At 40.1% G+C, this 19,981-nt stretch overlaps 1 protein-coding gene across 4 annotated transcripts in view; it reads right to left on the bottom strand.

Moving 5' to 3' along the window:
* The window catches only part of APP (amyloid beta precursor protein), a 193,468-nt gene that overhangs the window by 4,724 nt on the left and 168,763 nt on the right, over positions 1 to 19,981 (bottom strand). For 2 of the 4 annotated variants that reach the window (XM_063150004.1, XM_063150006.1), the window contains 3 exons: positions 16,782 to 17,003; positions 11,267 to 11,320; positions 1,803 to 1,903 (listed from right to left, as the gene is read on the bottom strand). In XM_063150004.1, the coding sequence (XP_063006074.1) occupies positions 1,803 to 1,903; positions 11,267 to 11,320; positions 16,782 to 17,003 (377 nt within the window). The remainder of the gene's footprint in view (positions 1 to 1,802; positions 1,904 to 11,266; positions 11,321 to 16,781; positions 17,004 to 19,981) is intronic. The other 2 variants (XM_063150005.1, XM_063150007.1) reach the window with 1 other exon arrangement.

The following is a 19,981-nucleotide window of genomic DNA, read 5'->3' as shown; positions in this document are numbered from 1 at the left end:
CTCACTAATTTTTTAACAGTGGTTGTACCTATCAGTAAAAAGTATGGCAAAAACCACTGTGACAAGCTAGAAAGGTCCCATTTTAAGCATGACAGAGATTACCATGTGCAGGGACTGCAATGCCCATCAGCCACCATGCTATGGGGAGTTCCCAGCACCTAATTCCTTGGGATGGTATCAAACCACTTCCACACTAAAGGGTACTGCTGAAAACTATGACAACCAGTAACTACTGTGTCCAGCACTTGTTCCTGCAAATCCCTTCCCTCTACACCCTGCACAGGTTTGCTCTGTTGGCATGTTTAACCCATCTGAGCTAAGCACATCAGACTTTCCCAAATTAGTGCTAATACATTTCGGATTAACTCATCAAATTGGCAATTCTCAGTTCCTGGCATCAAAGAGATGGCAGAATGTCCTTTCACAGAGTGACTGTCTAGTTCAAATGCAAATTTGAGTCCCATCTTAATTTTGGTTTTCAGCACTACTTAGCTTTAAAAATATATTAAGGAAAAGAAGCTTTTAAGTATAATATCAGGATATTAAAAGCTATGGAACTGAAACCTCATCACATAATATACCCTTACAAAGAAGAAACTGAACAGGTTTATATTCAACATTGCTGTCTGGGTTCTTCATTGCTTATTAAGCAACCAAAAAAAGCTTTTAGAAGATGCTTTTCTTACCTACCGTGCTTTTGGTTGTCATTCTTATGCTCACAAGAAGCACAGTTCAAATCGGGAACAATATTTTGCTCCTACCTGCCTTTCCCCTGTTAATAATAATTTCATATACCTTAAGGAACAAAACACACAGATACAAGCCAAACACAAACTGAAATTAAGGCCAGTGGGGAATGTTCTTTCATCCCAATCATTCTTTCATTCCTGTGAAAGGTTATGCTCCATGCACACACCACTGCCATCTGTTTTGATGGGAAAGGACTATACTCCTGAAATGGTGTCATTCTATTTCTTGCTGCACCGTGCTATGTGTCTCAAAGTCTTTTTCTTTCTTTTAAACTCAGCATTTCCCATCCTCTGTATCCCTTGTATGATACAGAGAGACCATGAGACAGATGGGCTGTGGGACAAGTATTCTCCATATAAGCACATCCAGTGACATGGCAGTGTGTCACTGTCATATCTTCTGGAAAAATCTCATCACCAGGATTTCTTCTCCCAGGAAGCTGAGAAGCCTCAGAGAAAAATGAAAGCAATGATTATCTGATTGCTTCTCCTGTGTTTTGCTGCTTTGTAATGTGGTTGGAGATTGTTTATCCAACAGGTGCTTGTTTGATTGGTTTCATGTGAATTGTTTTCACTTAATGACCAATCACCATCAGGTTGTGCTGGACTCTAAGGAGTGAGTCACGAGTTTTTAGTTAGTGTCTTGTTAAGCCTTCTGTCTGTATCCTTTCTCTATTTAGTATAGCTTTAGTATAGTATTCTTTAATATAATATAGTAACATAAAATAATAAATTAGCCTTCTAAGAACATGGAGTCAGATTCATCAATTCCTCCTTCGTCCTGGGGACCCCAAAAATACCACAGTAGTGCAAGGACAGGAACTGTGGAACTTTCCTCTCACATGAGGCTCAATGACTTTCCATCCTCTCTGCTGACATTGTTCCAGGTTTACTCTCATTGGAGAGAGAACCAGAAAAATCATAATCTTTTCATGTGCTAACTTTTTGTTGTCCACATCAGTCGAGCAAAACATGGCCATAAGTGACTCAGTAGCTCAGGATTGAATCAGCATCTCAAAATGCAGGCATGGAAAGCACTGCCTGGTCACTCACCAGCTTTTGATGATGAACTTCGTATCCTGAGTCATGCCGGAACTCCGCATCCATCTTCACCTCAGAGATCTCTTCTGTCTTAACATTGGTCAACCCAGAACCTGCATTGCACCACAAAGACAATTCATTACATTCAGGATTCAGATTCAGGAAGATTCTGCTTAACCCCATTGCTGGAGAGCAGAAGGCAGCAGTGCCATTCACACGGAGGAGGTGTGATGCAATGTGAAAAGGAACAGGGAGGAAAGTGAGGTACATCTGGTGTTTCAGTCCCACTGAGGTGACACACAATGAGCTAGTGAAGTTTCTCCTCTGTTAAAGGATCCTTAGTCCTCAGCAGCTATATTAGTACAGGCATTAAAGGCTTCCAGCATTAAACATTGCAGGAAGAAAGCTGTGAGGGAGCAACAGAGGCCTCCTGAATTGGCTCACAGGCTGCATACAGATCTGCTCTGACAGCCTCTTTAGCAATGTCAAGAAAATTTGTTTTTTAGGCCAAAAACCTCCTCCTCCCTCAGCTCAGGCTGCTGTGAGGAAAAAACAAAATACTCATGGTGTGAATAACAGAATGCCAGATATCTTATTTTCTTGCTTCCTGCGAGTCTGTACCTTTTCCACAAACATGCATAAGTTACTAAAATGTTTGTGGAGTTTCCAGAGTTTTCAGATTTCATACTATTCAGAATTAATGACTGTTCTTGTCTTTTCTCTGAAAGATGATAACTGTCTCTCTGTTAGAAACATACAGAAAAGCAAGTGACTACACCTTGCAACATTTATTATCATACACAGTTTACAGTCCTGTTCTCTTAGGGGTGTGAAGGGGAGGTGCTGCACTCGTCTAGCTGGAAAGAAGGGCAAAATTTCCTCCTGGAAAATAGCCTTAGGAGAATGAGAGGTGAATCCTGTATATGTCTATGACTCCTGAAGAGCTGGCTCTGGCTTAGAGAGACTGTATGGATATTCATGGAGCTGATTGTTTTCCTTCTCAGTACCAATGTACCCGACATTTGTATTTCCTGGAGATAAAACACTGCAGAAGAATGGTGTTTATGAGATGTAATTTCCTCCCTCTTCTGAATATAGTAAGAACAAACCAGTTCCTATTCCTTGTTTATTTCAGCATTTTCTCACTCCCAACTCCTCTCTCCAAGGCTAAATTCTTAGAATCTTGCACTGAACTTCAGTTTTGATTAAGAGGAAGAACCTCTTAAAATTCTCTGACTGCTGACTGCTCCTGTGCTCCATTGTCTTGCTGGACTCTCAACAATAATTCCTTAAGAACTCCATGTGCCAGTGAGCTCCACAGCCTAAAATAGCACTCAATCCAATATTTTTTTTTTATTGCCTTCGAATGTGCAATTTCTTTTTTCATTAAGTGGCGGTTTATTTTTGAATTATGAACCAGCAAGAATAGATCTTCCTTCTCTGGACTGTACAGATAACCCACTCTAAATTTCTGATCTTTATTTTCATAGGAAAACATGCAAAGGAGAGAACAAGAATCATCCTCATGCTATAAAGAATTTATGGTTATTTTTTTGAAGAGATGACTGCCCCATAAATTCTACCTTACTTTTTTTTTTTTTTAAGGAATCAAGCACTTCAACCCCTCAAATCTATTAAGCTCCTGACTTTTGATGCTATATAACAGTACTGACACAAATATAATATGACATTTATGGGAGACCATTTTAAAATGCAAGAACTGTAAAGTACCTAAGGAATTACAGTCTGAAAACAAGCAATGATATTCTGTCAAAGAAATGCAGGAGGAAGTGGAGCTGCAGGAAATAAAGCCCACATGGTACCTGAAAACAGGTTTAACTTTCTATCCTTGAAGTAGCTGTGGCTAGTTTTCCAAATTAAGAGCACAATTTATTCTCTTTTGTGCATCATCTCAAAGTACCCCCTACACCTGCATCAATGGGAAATGAGGAAAAGTATGTTGGAGACTGAAATGTTACAGTTTATGGCTTGAATATTTTTACAAAGGACTACTGCCTATCTTAGCAAAACCATATAACAAAAACTTCAAAGAGTTCTGACTGAGGCCCTGGGCTGTAAATTGCTTTGGGGTAAGATAAAGTGACACTGTTCTCAGGTTTGGTTTGGGAAGAATACTTTCACAGGAGGATTATGCCCAGCACCTTCAGGGGTGGAGGCTACAGCCCCAGGCTTTTCTGCTGCCAGGCTTGTGCAGACCCCTACACCAAAGGGAGGATGACGAGGGGTTTCCTGTGTATGGTGAAAAAGTCTCTGCTCTGAGGCAGTGAACACCCACCCTCCACTGGGCAGAGTGGCCCACACTTCTTCCATATTGGAAGTTCAACTATGACTTCCATATATAAAGGGCCTCTCTCCCCTGGAAAGCCACATCCAGGGGATATTCCCATGGGACACAGCTGAGGGGGTGTCATGGCCCATCAAAGGCCCCCAAAGGGGTCCCCTGACCCTGCACCAGAGCAATGCACAGGATCCTGCATGATGCAACAGATCCACAGTCCTACAAGTGTCAAATGGCCCCCCTCAGGGAGGTACCTGTGTGTTCCCACCTGCCCTATACTAATCCACTGGATTCTATCCTTTTTGGCAGGGGACCCTCACCAGCAGGAAGACCAGATGGAGGGAAACAAGGAGACATCACTGGGACCCATGGAGGGGTGAGGGGTGATCTGCCTCTACTTAATCTGTCTCTGCCATTCTCCCTGTCCTCCCTCCCCCCATGCCCCATTTCTACTTCCTTCTCTCTTTTCCCACTCTTTCTCTTTGCCTCTCTTACTATTAAATAAAAGATATAATTTTTTTTGTATCAACATCTAACCCCTTTTGGTTTTAATTGCATTTTGGGGATTATTCAAACATCCAGGTTGGTTCCACTTTATTCGGAGAGTTAGTTCTCTTTGCTCCTCTATGATTAGAGCAGATCACAACAAAGGAGAACAAGGAAAATCAATCTGTCAACCCCTCCTGCCTTTTTGGTTTTAGGATTAAAAGGGAAGGGAGAAAATTACAGTAGTGGAGTACCAGTGCAGTAGCTGGGGGGAAAGGGCTTTCCCAGGACTTGTTTTACTGTCCTTGGCTGCAGAGCTGAAGAGGTGGCTGCTCCCAGCTGCTCCCCACTGCCCATCGCCACTCACTGCCCTTGCAGATACCCTGGCAAAAGCATCACATGGAAATTCCACCAAGGCAAAGGCCTGAGGAAATGCACAACCTGACTGCTACAGCTGGCAAATCCCCTGAAGCCATAAAGATTGATTAGAACATATCCACACACATATAAGATGAATCAGTGAAGAATCTGCTTGTCTTTTGTTGAGGCAAGTCCTACCTCCCAAACTCTTAGAGGTCATTGGAAGAGTTAGGAATCATATGGGAAACAGGGATTCTGCTTGGAGTGAATCTGGATTTCCAAAAAGCTTTTGAGAAGGTCCCTGATCAAAGCTCTGGCAGAAGCTAAGAGCCAAGGATTAGAAGGGAAAGTCCTACATTACTTTCTATAACTAAGAGAAAGGAAATGAAGTGCAAATACACATCTGTTTTTACAATGGAGGAATATTACCAGTGGGTCCCAAAAGGATCTGTGCTGTGCTGTTTGCAAAGTGATCTGGATAGGAGAGTGAATAGGGAAATGAAAATCTGTCTATTTGCTCTGGTCCCATTACCTCACACAAAGGCAGAAGAATTAAAAAGATATAATGCAGGGAGACACAGATGATCACAGGTATGGAATGGCTTTTGTACCTGAAGGACTGAAATCATGAGTCTTCAGACTAGAGGAGGCAAATGAGGTGAAACACAACAGAATGTGAGACTGTGAATGACAAGGGGAAAGTCTACAGGAAATGGTCATTCATTATTTCTCCTAAGAAATACAGGACACTAACATGGCTATGATACAGCAGATTGAAAATTAACACAAGAAAAATGTGTGTATATGTATATATATATATATATATATATAAAATTCAGTAAAATGCAAAATTGGACTCACTGGCACAAATCGTGAGGATATTCAAAATACAAATGAACAAATGCAAAGAAGAAAAGTTCCTTCAGAGTCATTAAACACAATGGTGAAAATACAGTTTTCAGTCCTGGAAGCTATCAAATGCTAGCTTGATAGGCCAAATGCTCAATGGATGTGCTGGGGTATAAGGCAGAGGTGAAATCTGTACATACTCTGTTTGTACCACAGCTAGAGGTAAGAAAATGGACATGAGCACTTCTGCTTTTGACAATTCCAATCAAACAGCAGCACGGGAACCCTGCTTTCAGCACAGAGCAGGTTAAACAATGGGGTTTTGCTGTGGGATTAGGCAGAAATCTTTTTGTTTGGGCCAAGTGACCAAGGGCCCACAAAAATGCCATGGAATCTGAACACAACGTAGGATCTGATATTAGGAATTTAATGATGGTAAGACTTACTGAAACTTGTTTTTGGCAATTTGCAGCAGAAAAAGGACAGAAACGGAGAAATATTTTTTTTAGCTGTTGCACTAACAAACCCAATAGCAAATTTTTCCTTCCCTCTACTTCCTTCCTTCTACCTCCCTTACAAATGAGGAAAAAGACTTCAACTAGGGTAAACTGCTCATCTTCTGCAAATAACTGATTATATAGTAAGGAGAAGTATGACATTGCACTGGAATCAATTAAATACCTGGTATGAGATAAAAATATACATGGGGTTACACACACCTTTCCACAATTATAAAATTGAGACTTTTTGTTGAAGAGATTCTAATACCAGTTCATTCACTTTGCTGTCCTAGTGACCACACATTTAGACTGGCAAGCTAAAATCAAAGATATACTTTTCAAGGGTGGTAACTGCAGCAGGAAAAACTTCAGGGTCTTTCTAAAACTTTGATCAGAGGTGAGATGCAAGCAGACAAGGGATTCCTAACACCTCTTCACCCTTGCACTGAAGACAAGCACACAAAGAACAGTTCAGTCTCTGACAAGAACTTTAATCCTGATCTTGGACAAAATTATGTTTTTTCCATTACCAATTCTAAAACACACAACCCAAACGCCAATATACACCATGAAAAGTGAGAGCAACAGCCTCATTGCAAATTCACAAATAATGATCAATGCTACCAGTTTTCTTTTGAATTACATACCACCTTTAGGGAGATGCAATCCTAATCACTTCAATTTAAAAATGTTTCAATACAGCTGAAAAATACATTAACTCACAGCTCCTTAAAAAAACTGACAAAATTATTTTGTTATAAAAACCATGGGCTTTTTTAAAAGCTTCTAGTGAAATGCAACAAAATGAGCTAACTATGATGGGCTTTTTATTGATACTGCTTTTAATTAACAATATTAACTACTTTTATATGAACATGTGTACACATGCATGTGTGCACACATACATTTCCAAACATCAAAAAATTGAGAGTATGAAACCCCCAAGTTTTCCTTGCCCGAATGGGAAAAAAATCATATGGAGTGAAAAACTACTCATATGAAATAAAAACCAAGTAGCTGCTTTGGGGAACACTCGATTCTAACACTGATGAGCTTCTGTGTTTGTGTAAATATATTTATGCTTTCAGAAGTCTAAAAAAAGAGGTTACAGTGAATGCCACCAAGGATAATTAGATGCACATTATCTATCAAACTGCTTGCAATTACTTTGTCTACTGGTTACATGAACAGCTACAAAGGTTTTGTGATATTGTTCTGCACAGATAGAAGAGTGCTAGCTGTGCCTGAGGTTACATCCAGAGTTAAAAATTAAATCTGCAAGTGAAGCACTGTTGAAACAACTAGACCTGGGTGTTCTCAACACAGAGAAAATCAAAGCAGCAGTTTGAGTGACTGCAGTACCGACTGCATTCAGGAAAACATTCAGCTCCATGTCCATGAACTGTGCTTCAGTCATGGCAAGAACAAGAAAACAGTTGTTGAATCAAAGCCTGTTACACATGTGGCAAACAGCTTTATCTGGGTTAATCTGCACCAAAGATAAAAAGGGTGGAAGGGAAGGAATGCAGTCTTGGAACAAACCCCTGGAGTAGAGAGCTGCCTGTTGTAATTAGAAGTTCAACTATTGCTTCCATATGACTGTTTGCAAACTCATTTTGATGAGTTTTCATATTGTAAACTCATAAAGATGAAAATGAAGACTATATACCCCCTTTTTTGTAAGGTTAACTCAAATATCTTTGAGGGATATGCACTTTTAAGAATGCATGGAGATAAAACTTTCTGGTCTCTCCTAAGATGTCAGTGAACTGCTGGTTGATAATGGGGCTCTCAAATTGAAAAAATCAGAAAATAAGTGCAATAAAAGTGTTAACTTTTTTACAAAAGAATCTTATTGGAATGAAGTATAAAATAATTATTTCTCAGAATACATGTGTGTAGAAATGAATAATCAAAACAAGTAAAATCTGGTTTGATAATCTTTCTGGCATGTCAATCCAGATGCTGTGCCTGTTCACCTATAATTGCATTCACAGTTAGCAACAATCTCATAAAACAAACCAAAACAATCTAATGGAAAAAAAATAATTATTTTTACTTTGTTTAAAGCAATTGTATTGAACTACCATCACAAAAACAGGAAAAAAAAATGTTGGCAGTTTCTGACACGAAAATCATAAATAACTAAGCTGCTCTATGCCCTCACCTCATACAGACTGCAACATAAAACCATCAAGTCCAAACTGTACTACATGGAAAAAAGTAACACACTTAATAGCAAAAATCCTTGCATTGTGAACTATGGGCATCCTGTAAGTGATGTATTTACATGTGAGTGTACAATTACAACTGTAACTGTGTAACAGATGAAAATATTATCTGCCCTGAACAGAGCATTTGTTGTTTATCACCTTGAATTACAGAAAATATGCTAATACTAAGCAATGTCCCTTCTGATGGCACATTTTCTAATCTTCACTCAATTTGCACCAATCAGAGCTGCTGAATTAATGTAAGTAAAAGGAGCTTGCTCATGAGCATCTAGAAATGCTTTTATATGTATTTTTATGTGTATATGAATATTTCTATATGTACATGTGCACACACACACAAAGGAAAAATTACTAATAAACAGATAGCCAAAATTCAGTTGCAAGAAATTAAGTGCTAAGTGCTCATCATGAAAAAGTGACTGCTGGAGCACAGGAGAGAAGGAAACACTGCTGAATAAGTTGTTACAGTGAGGTTATCAAGAAAAGAGGTACTCATTCCATCTGAAGTTCTTCATATGGAAGTTCTCAGGCTGGACTGGAGCCTTCTAACATCTAACATCTCCTTCTATAAATCAGTTTATAAATAGCAAGAAATATGTAATAAAATATATATATATTAAAAAAATATATATCTTAAAAAATAGTGCATTGATGACTACTTAGTATATCTAGATAGTTTTCTTCCCTTTGATGTTTGACCATCTCATTTACTTCCTTTTTTTAGGAAGAAGATGATAAGAAACAGTCTTAGGCATAATTTTTATGTTTGTTTGCCCATTTGTGAATTAGGAAGGGGAACAACAGTATGCTAATGCAGTAGAGTCCTTGTTTAATGCCCATGTGAATTACACAGATGTTTTATCCATACTAGAAAATGGGATTCATCCAGATAATATCATTTTCCTAGGACTGATGTAGATCAGATTCCAATTCAAGCTTTAATTGTAGACAATCAAGGTGGAGCACAACAGAGGTGGGGGTTTAGACAACGGGCAAAAATTTCAACAAATGCTTTACACTTGGTCCTTACTCATAAACTTTTCTCCCCTATGAACTGAACAACTCCTGACTTTTTCTGGCTTGACTCACAGACTTCATCTTTTGAAAGAGAATGATGTAGTGAAGGAAAAGGATCCCAGGTATCACAAATACTGCTACCATCTAAATACTTGTTTGACCAGATGGTTGTAGAGGTCCCCTTTCAACCCAGTATATTTTGTGAGTCTGTGACTCTGTTCTGTACTGTGACCAAACTATCTCTCTTGTAAGAAAGTGACAAAGATGATCTGCATGATTTTCATCTGCCTGTAAGAAAAACATACTGATCATTATAAGAATGATGTGTGAGCAAGAAGTAAGTAAAATGGAAAAGAGAAAAAAGGGCACATGAATAATAGATTTTACTATTATAAAAAACCACTAGACTGAAATTGCATTACAAAACTTGGATTAACCATATGCACGTTTCATCTGTGATATTTCTACTGCTCCTGGGGAAGAAGGTAGATAATGCAATACTGAAGGGATTTTTTCCTGATCTCAGGATTTTTGGCATTGTAGCTCTGTACCAGTTACCAGGATCTCTTTCATGGACTGAATTAAGTCTCTAAACATAAGTAAAGATGTCAGACTCCTGAAACAGTGCTAGAAGCACACTACCTTGCCAGTTCTGACACATATCCCAGTTGCTGCAACACTGGAGCTTATTTTAGCTCCCACTGTAGCAATTTGTGTAGTTGCTAAACATGGGTGAGTTAAGATTTAAAAACAATTAGGAAGATGATGTCCACAATGCTACCTAATGAACATTTGGTTGACAAGATAAAGGGGAAAAGGATACAGATCAATCAGTTTAATATGACCTGAGGAAGAAAACACAATTGTGATGTGACACTGAAATAATCCAGACCCTAAAATATATTCTCACTACATCAAAGAGTCAGAGTAGCCTCTTCTGAAATAAAAGACTGTTTCCTCTCAATGGCTTTAACAGTTTCAGATAATTCTGAACAAAAACCAGGGGGAAATAACCCCAAAAGCAAAAAAAAAAAGTATGAAAAGCTAAAATTATTTTTTCCTTTTGGAAACTGGAATTGTCCCATTTCAGTTTTTCCAAACATTTGCAGCCTGACTCAACCTAGTGATCTGTGATTGTTCTGAAATCAATACAAAGACAGAGGTACCTACAGAGTAGAAACAATCACCCTGCTCTGTCCTAGAATGGAATTAATAGTTGTGTCGTCAGGAATCCTCAGGGAATCCAGAGGGATAATACCAATTTTTAGGTATTTGGAGGTAAGTAAGATAAGCACCACAGCAAAAAATATCAGTGCCCCCTGCAGTTCTGAAACTGTACACATTAATTCTTCATTAGCCCTGCTCACTCTACATAAAGGATTTGACATTTCTATCATATGTTTCCAAAGTAGTGTCTGTACAGGGTACCAAGTTTACCATGTCCTGCACCTGCCAAAGTGTTATTTCTGGAAAGGATGAGACCTTTGATACAAACCAATTCTGGATCTGGGACACAGTCCTGCTGCAAGCACACATCCCAAACACCCTCAATACGGACAACACTCGTATGGGATTTATTTGTGAGGGAATGATGCTTCCATCATTCAGGGAACAGAATTACATTTTGTGAGCAGGGTGCAACAAAGCAAAGGTGAATCATTTCAGCACCAGCAGACCATATGCATGCCAGAAAAAAACACAGGTGAGGTAAAAGCCATGCAAGTCATATACCTGGTCGTGTGGTGAGTCCTCTGTCTGCAGCTGGGCGGGCATCAACGGGCTCAACTAGGCACGTGCAGAAAAGAAACAAAAAAGCAAACAAAAATAAACAAAATCCCCAGAAATCACAAAGTCAAGGGCTCTTCTGTTGGGACAGTGCAGGAGAGACATACTGCATTAATAGTTACCAAAGCATCAACTAGAAAATATCCACCTTCAGTTAATCCTGAAAGTAAAAGGAAGGGATGGGTAAGACTTCACAAGGAAAGCTTCAGCCTTGAGGCAGCATCATTTTTACATCATATTACTGCTTCAAGTCAGAAACCAGTAAGACTAAATAATTTCTGTCAATAGAACAAAACCATAGTCATTACATGCAAACTTTTCCCCATTGTCTGATCAGAACTGGCAGCCGGAATGGACATGATGAGTTCTTCCTGCAGCTGCTCTTTATCAATATTGACTTAAAAGCCTCCTGAATCCCTCCTTTTTCCTTTCCATAGGGATTCTTTACAGCACTATCTATAATGTTTAAAAAAAAATAAAGTGCATTTTGAAAATACAATCAATATTCCTGTAGTTCTGATTTGTGAACAGCATATTTATCTTCCAGTTTTTGGAAGGGAAAGGAAAAAGAAACACAAATTTCTGTCCAAATGTATGTCATATACAGTTCTACAAAACTCTTTTATTAGCCTACTAAGGTTTTATCAGCTGAAATCTAAGTTGAACTAGCTCACTTGCACTAACAGAAAAACAGCTTTTGCAAAACTTAGAGCTATTTGAGTCATTGCCAACTGCCTCAGTAAGTTCAAACATACTGGAAACGTTTATTAAAAGATTCAGATTTTTTTTGGTTGCTTCTCTCTTCTGTTACAATTGTGTTGCTTTCCTTATCTACTCAGTCTTTGACAGTGTCAAAAGAACCTAAATTCAGAAATGAAGTGTTACATTGTTCCTTAGAATTCAGAATTTTTCACATATATTCTTATTCATTTGAATGTTTGCATTCAGCTATGAGCCTTTATCAGCAGTGAGATGCAGTAACACAGGAAATCTGATAGACCCACAGTTTTCAATCAAGAAGAACTGCTCATCAGAAAATCACACAAGCCTGATGATACTGTTGATATGAGCAATGGAACTGCCCATCTTCTCAGGACGCCTGTGTCACTGGCTTAGTGCTCCTGTGGGTAGGACAAACAACCATGCTTGTCAGTGAGAGCCCAAGTGGCTGCCATGTCCTTTGCCCATGGGATGACTGCATGAGCTCCTGCCTCTGAATAAAACCCAGTAACTCAGCTTCACACTAGCTGCAAACTAAAGGCACATCAGCACATCTGACTCACTTGTGTCTCCTGAAAGGCAGACTTTCACAGACCTTGCAAGTCTGGTGCTGCAGAGGCACCTTCCTTCACAGCAGTTCAGAGTGGCACTAGCACAGCATGTAATTGTTTTCCTCACAAGGCTCTTCCTGTGGGCAGGACTCCATAGCATAGCAGGGGAGACTCCTCTCCCACAATGAACTGAAGAAAGATTCTTTTTAGAAGTGATAAAGTGACTGAGAATCCCAGGTTTTGTCTCTTTGCATTGTCAGTGGGAAGGAAAGAGGGGATGGGGGGAGGAAAGTGTTCTAAAGGTTTATTTTAGTTCTTACCATTCTTTTACTGGTTTTAATAAAGTTTTCTTTATACCTTTTGAAGTTTTAAGCCTGTCTTGCCCTAAATTCTCTTCTCCTAAAGCTTATCTCAACCCCACAAGCTTTATTTTAACTGATTTTTTTTCTCCTCCTCTGCTCAGTTATAGCAGAGGAAGATGAGTAAATGATTTTTGTGAGTGCACTGGTGTTTGGCCTGTGGTCAAACCACTACACCTCACCAGACCACATCATCACAACAGCTAATGAAGAGGGGAAAGATTTAAACCTACCACAGCATTTATCAATAATCAAAACTCAAATATGTATTGTATGTTATTATAATAAGTGCATTCATTTTGGAACTGCAGAATTGTATTTCTCTTGAATACGCTTCCATGTGCACAGAAGTAAGACTGAAAATGCATTGTCCAAATAGACTCATGAAACTAAACTGGTACATGTTTATTTACACTGACTGCTCAGGCTTCATGGAGGCCACACATTCCCACCTTTATCTAATAGATCTCAGAAGAGCAAGAGAGAACGTGTTTACTTCTCTTTTCAAAAGTAAAAGTACATCAAAAGCTGGTACAGACCAGCAGGAGAGGAGTGCTATGTGATGCTCACCTATCAAGAACATTGTTGAAGGGAGTAACTGAACACATCATAAGGATAACACAGTACATTTACAGGAATCTCACTTTAGAGAAATACTAGGTACAGACATTAAGGCTCCCTGTAACCTGCAAGCTAAAACACAAAGAGTAAACCACAAACTCCAGTTAGTCACTGGCAAAACGCCCAGAGGGCTTGGCAGTGTCAGAGCTTCACAGCTGTCGGAGGTTTGTTGAGGGTCACCTCTGAAGATGCATTTTGCACTTTTCAGTACAGTTTCCTGACATTTTTCATGGTCCCTCTGTACAGTTCTCAGAAAGTGTTTTCTTTGTTAACCTAATTTGTGTTGCATGCTGGACCTCTATACAGTATATTATGTGCTGCTTCAGATCAACTCCTGTCAACATTTCCAGGGAAACTGCTTCAGGGGAAAACAAGTGAGAATATACTTGCAGAAAATACTGAGTAATGTTAGACTTTCAAGGTCTATTTATTTTTAGACTGTTTTTCACTTACCAGTCAGTAAAAGCAATTCTAGGAAAATAAACTATTTGTATAAAACCTGTTCTTAAAAACATGCAGTTTACATTGGGAAAATTTCAAATGGAGTTATGAAACCTTAAGATTACATGGCAAGATATCAATCCAATATATTATTAATATCTGTGGGTGAAACCTAGGATTAGATCATGGCCATGGAAGGAAACAGGCATGGGAACTAATAATAACAAGAAATGTTAGGGGGAAGGGTTGTGGTACTTTAACTTCATCAGTTCATCAGAGGGAGAAAAAAAGGAGGAGAAAAGTATGTCAATTGCTATCAACTTTTTGCTACTTCCAAACAATTTTATAAGAAGACAGAAACATATTTTTGGAAGCAAGGTAGACAAAGCCTGAAGTAACACCACCATCAAAGAAGAAAACAGGCATGGAAAGTGAAGACAAACGGCACAGTCAGTCCTGGGGTTCTGAAACAACAACATGAGAGACAAACACAAAGGAAATAAACAAAGCTGTGAAATTCCTCTTTGATGCTATGGGCAAAGGTACAGAAATGGTGTCTAAAGAAAGAAGGTATTCTTAGCATGTTCACATTAAGAACATTGTGGGTTGGGTAGAGGACAGAGAATTATAAGGGGAAACAGGAAGGACTTGAAGAGGTTTAAGTCACCAAATGATTTCCACTTCTAACTGTGCATACTTGAAGAATTATAATGGTTGGCCTAACTGAACAGACTGTTGCAGTAAGTTCATGACAAGTACACTATAACCCTGGTATAAAAAACCAAAACTAAACCCCAACAACTTGAAGGCATGAAAGAATAAGTGCTGCAACAAATCTCATATGGCACTAAAACACACAGGCCTAGTAATTAAGAATGGTATTCAAGGCAGGAGAGTTTTATTTCTTTTTTGCTGCCATACATTTTAAAAGGAGAACAATGCTCAGTATAGTTGCCTGTGGGAATTCAGAGTCACTCTGAAGTACCTTTCATTATTAGATCCTGAGCCTAGACAGGTTTCTGAAGGAAAAATACACTTCTGTGAATAAACTATGGGTATGTCTGGGGGTACCTGTCTACGTAATAACTTCTAAACCTGGTGATTGAAATCAATATATTTTGGAAGCTAGGAGGAAAGACATAAAAAACAATTAATCCCCACCATGTTTTATGAAAGCAGGCAAAAGGTATAGAAATTGATGCCTGGATACCTCAGCTATGGAAAACACTGGAGCAAGAGCTGCAATTGAACATTCCTGCAGGACAGACGTGAGCTAGACTGTGACCTGCTCCTGGCAGACAGCCTTGATACGTGCACCAGGGTTAGAGCAAGCTGCAGCTCCTTCCCCAGGAAAATGAGGTTCAGCCTGGCAGCCTTTGAGCCATCTGTACCCCTTGCCAGTGCCTAACATGCTCCAGCCAGCTGCTCTCACTGCCTGGCATTGCCACTTGGCTGCAAGTGCCCTTCAGACACAGCTGGAGTCCTTGTCACAATCTCCTACCTTCTGGCTCTTCCTGCCAGCGGGTCTGTTGAGTTTGCTGTGGCTCTGCTCTTTTACTTGGCACCTAACTTGCAGGGCTGACTCACTGGTACTCTGATTTTAGCCCTGTTCCTGACCAGCCTCCCCCCTTCCTCTCAGATCTGCTAAGTATCTGCCTCACTGACCTTGGTGCAGGTCTTTCTTTTGCCTGATGCTAGGCTTCTCTGACTCCTTGGGACAAACTCTGATTGCAAATCTATTTCTGATTCCACTCATTTCACCTGGCACCAACACCAGACCTGGCAAATCCATGTCCCACACACCCAGTTGCTCAGTTACTCACATACCATGCTGGAATGAGACTAGCTGCATAAGGATGATCTCAGAACTCATTCTGAGGGCAGGAACAGCCTAAGCCAGTGGTTTCAAAAGACTTGAGGAGGATGTTAATGTCTGTGCAGTTCAGCTACAAATCACAGATTTGCCTGAGAAGACTGCTGCAGTTCCAGGCTCTGTATGTACTGTGGCTTGGCAGTATCAAACTTTTACTGATGTGATTAACTTAGCACTAGAAACAGTGCAGTTAGAGAAAGGACAGCAAAGGCAAGAGGAGGAACTTGAATCACATGACTGAAGTCCCTCAGGTTTCTGATTTATTGGCTCCAACACCTAAGTGAACCACCAATTCCAGATGCTACATGGATTATTTAAGTAGCATGCAGTCACTTCACTGAAGTAGTCCATGAACAACATATAATACTCCTTAGGAAAAACATTTTCACTAGCCAAGTTGTACTGACGTGCATGTAGGAGCATTTCTGCAGTACATTCCAGACAACCAGTGTAGGGAGTGAAGTAACATTATCTGTCTGCTAGGATTATGCTGGAACTGTAATAATTTTCATGCCAGCAAATAAAAAGCTCTACCTTAAATAAAACATTCATTTCATCATGGCACAAATCTAACAGCTTATCTATCTCCCCACAGTCATTGTCATGTATCTTATAAGACTGTTACTGATAATCTTCTAGACTTTATTATGGTTTGTTTCTGAAGGCAAGTACACTCAGCTCTGAAATTTATTGTGTATAAATTACAGATTTTAGTCAGAACTTTCTATTCCATCAAAGAGACACAACTGACACAGCAGACCAGTTCCAAAGGTACATTTCAGAACCTCTATCCCACTTACTTATGAGAAAAATATTAATTATCAGGGAATAATGTGAACAGAAACCACAAAGCTCAGCTCAGAAAGTTCTGTGGTTTCTCCCCCTATTGTACTTACCTTCATTTTCAGTATTGGCTGGAACAGAATCAACTCCAAAGGGATGCCATGGCTGAAGGTCATCTAGGCTGAAGTCTCCATCCACTGGAAGCAGCTCAACTGTGGTCTTTGTTTCCGTCAATGAAGGCATCAGAGCATCGTTTCCGTAGCTGATTCTGGGTTCGCTGATCATATTGGCCAAAACATCATCAGAGTAGTTTTGTTCTTTCTGAAGTAATTCATCTGCAAGGAAATTTCAATGCAGAAACCATATGAAAGAGGCAGCATATCTAAGGACCTATTTTCAATGCTACTCAAGTAAGAATTCACTGTTGTGAGATTCTGTTTTCCTACAATAAATAAAAATAGCAAGGCTTGGAATAGTCAAAACCCCATGATAAGCACTGCAGCTAAGGCAGTTTTTGAAACATCAACCACAATTGCTCAATACTGTTTCCTACCCACATTTCCACTACATAATAGATCACTGGTCTGTGCTATATACATTCCTTGGCTCTTCCCAACCACTTTGAAAGGAAGCACAAAACAATTCCCTTGATCTCAACATGCTTCTGTAAGTCAACTGGTGAGAGCTCCACAGGAAGGAATGTCTTTGTAATTTATCCTTCCTCTAAAATGCTCACTGCCAAAGCTCATCACAACTCTTAAATCCTAAATCTCCACAACAGTCACTGTATTAAATTGGGTTTACTATAATACATCAAATCTGAAGAAACATTTGATTTTTTAACATATATGACTTCATCATAACTGAAGTAGTTCTTTGTTAAAAAGCAGTAGTAGACATCTGGTACTAGTAGTAGTAGTAGCAGGCAAATTATTTTACAAGCTACCAGCACCTAAAGCTCTGCTATCTAAGCTGTGGAGTTTTTTTTCTTGAAGCAAGGTGAGAAAAATCAAAGCACTTTTCAGTTCCATCAGGTGTACAGGACAGACTTCAACTCCGTGTTAAAAATAAGCTCAGACGTTGTGTGTGTTGCATTTTCCCTACTCCCTGCTGACATCAAAGTTCCTCTGCTCTCAGCACAGAAAGGACATGGACTGGTTGGAGTGAGTCCAGAGGGCCACAGAGATGATCAGAAGGCTGAAGTACCTCTGCTATGAAGACAGGCTGAGGCACCTGAGGCTGTTCAGCCTGAAGAAGAGAAAGATCCTAGAAGACCTTACTGTGGTCTTTCAGCACTTAGAGGGGGCCTATAAGAAAGAAGGGCCAAACTTGTTATCAGGGCCTTTAGCAATAGGACATGGGGTTTTTACCTGAACGAGAGCAAATGTATGTAAGATATAAGAAAGAAATTTTTTCCAAGGAGAATGGTGGTAGATGCCCTGTACCTGGCAGCATTCAAGGCCAGGCTGGACAGAGCCCTGACCAAGCTGATCTAGTTGAAGATGTCCTTGCTCATTGCAGAGAGGGCTGGACTAGATGATCTTTAAAGGTCCCTTCCAACCAAAACTATTGTATAATGCCACTTTTGATCCACCCTGCTTCACTGACATCTGTTTTTGTAGGAAAAATATACTATTTGCAAGTATTTTGAGGGAACCTGCTGCAAAGAGCACATTCAAGCCAGAACTTGCAATGCAGACCAATAATTGCTAATAAGGCACCAATAGTGAGCAAGTGCCACAGAGTTAAATAGTTCATAAGAGGAGACTGTAGTAGTGACCACATGAGAACACACATGGCAGCTGGTGATACAACAGCTTTCATTAGGACTGCACTTCTCTGCACTTCATTAAGGACCCCCTGACTGTCACTACTTCACACCCACATCTCTACCACGTACCAAGTCAGGGACATGAATCACCAACCACTCTGGTGCTAAACTCTTTGTGCCACTCCATAGGGGCTCACCCATTTCCTAGTAACATCAGTGATGAAGGGCATCTAAGTTTCTATACACACCACAGCTTAGAAAAACTCAGCAAAATGTTTCTCCCAGCTTTACACACAAAGCTTCATACCACAGAAGTACTATGGAACCATGCAGCACCCTCAGAAAGACCCTTCCCACCTCAGAGGTGCCACTGCTTCAGTGCCTCTGTCAGTGATGATGCAGTAGGGCTCTGCTCTGTAATTCATCTCTCAAAGGCCACCTTGAGATAGCTGACAAAATTCTCTGCCACCCTATTCCCATAACATGGAATTCAGATCATCAAAAATGAAAACAATGTTGCAACCTCAGCTCTGGGGCAAACACGGGTTCTGAATCTTGCAGAACAACATTTTAAAATAAATTTTCCAGTTTAAACAGTAATTACTTGAGCAGATGGTAAGACTAATAGAAATACAAAATTTAATTCTGTGATTGAATTTGCCCATTAAAATGACTTACTAGGACAGTATAGAAAGCCTATGTCAATTACACTGCAATGTTTTTTGTTTCATGTTCATTTTATTGAAACCAGTACTATTTTATGACACCTACTAAATCTTCAGCATAGAAGTTAAATCTGATTTTGTCTCAAAACTGCACTTACACTATTCCTTTTTCAAATTAAACCACATCCTTTCATCAGAAGAGACAGGTGAAGTACCTTGATATTCTGTGCAGACACTATCACATGACATGTTAATTTTCATTGGATATGGATGAAAAGACTTTACAAAAAAGAGCTGGATTTTAGTGGCCTGAGGGAGGAGTCTGGTGTCCATGTACCTTGCAGGGTGCCACAGACAAGAACACTACTACCATATCATCATGCACCACACAAGACAGTGTTAGAGTACTGAGCATCTTTGTGACCACAGACCTTTCAAAACCTGGGCATTGGAATGGTTTTGGGGCACAGCTCCCCTTGTTCCTGCTGTTCTCCCCACCCCCAGAGGATGGTGTGGGGCAGCTGTAGAGACCTGGAGCTCAGGCAGCAGAGGCAGGGGATGGTGGAGCTGTGCTGGAGGAGCTGTGTCCCAGCCACTCCTTTGCCCTGGGCAGTGCCTGTCCTGTACAACTCCTGTCCATGCTCTGCTGCTGACATACTCAGTGTCACCTGCCCTTGGAAAGGGACAAATGGTGCACGGAGGGGAAGGAAGGACCTGAGCTCTGGCAGTGCAGGAGCAGCACCAGGATGGGTACAGAACTCAGGAGAGGCCACAGTGCAGACATGGCTGTGCAGAGAGGGGTTCCAAACTCCCATCATGATACCATGATTACAGCCAAATTTCTGAGGGCTGGGGGTGATCGCACACAAAGCCTCTC

Source organism: Melospiza melodia, chromosome 2 (genome assembly GCF_035770615.1).
Source record: "Melospiza melodia melodia isolate bMelMel2 chromosome 2, bMelMel2.pri, whole genome shotgun sequence".
In the NCBI taxonomy this organism is placed as follows: domain Eukaryota; kingdom Metazoa; phylum Chordata; class Aves; order Passeriformes; family Passerellidae; genus Melospiza; species Melospiza melodia.
This window is presented reverse-complemented; position numbering and strand designations above follow the sequence as displayed.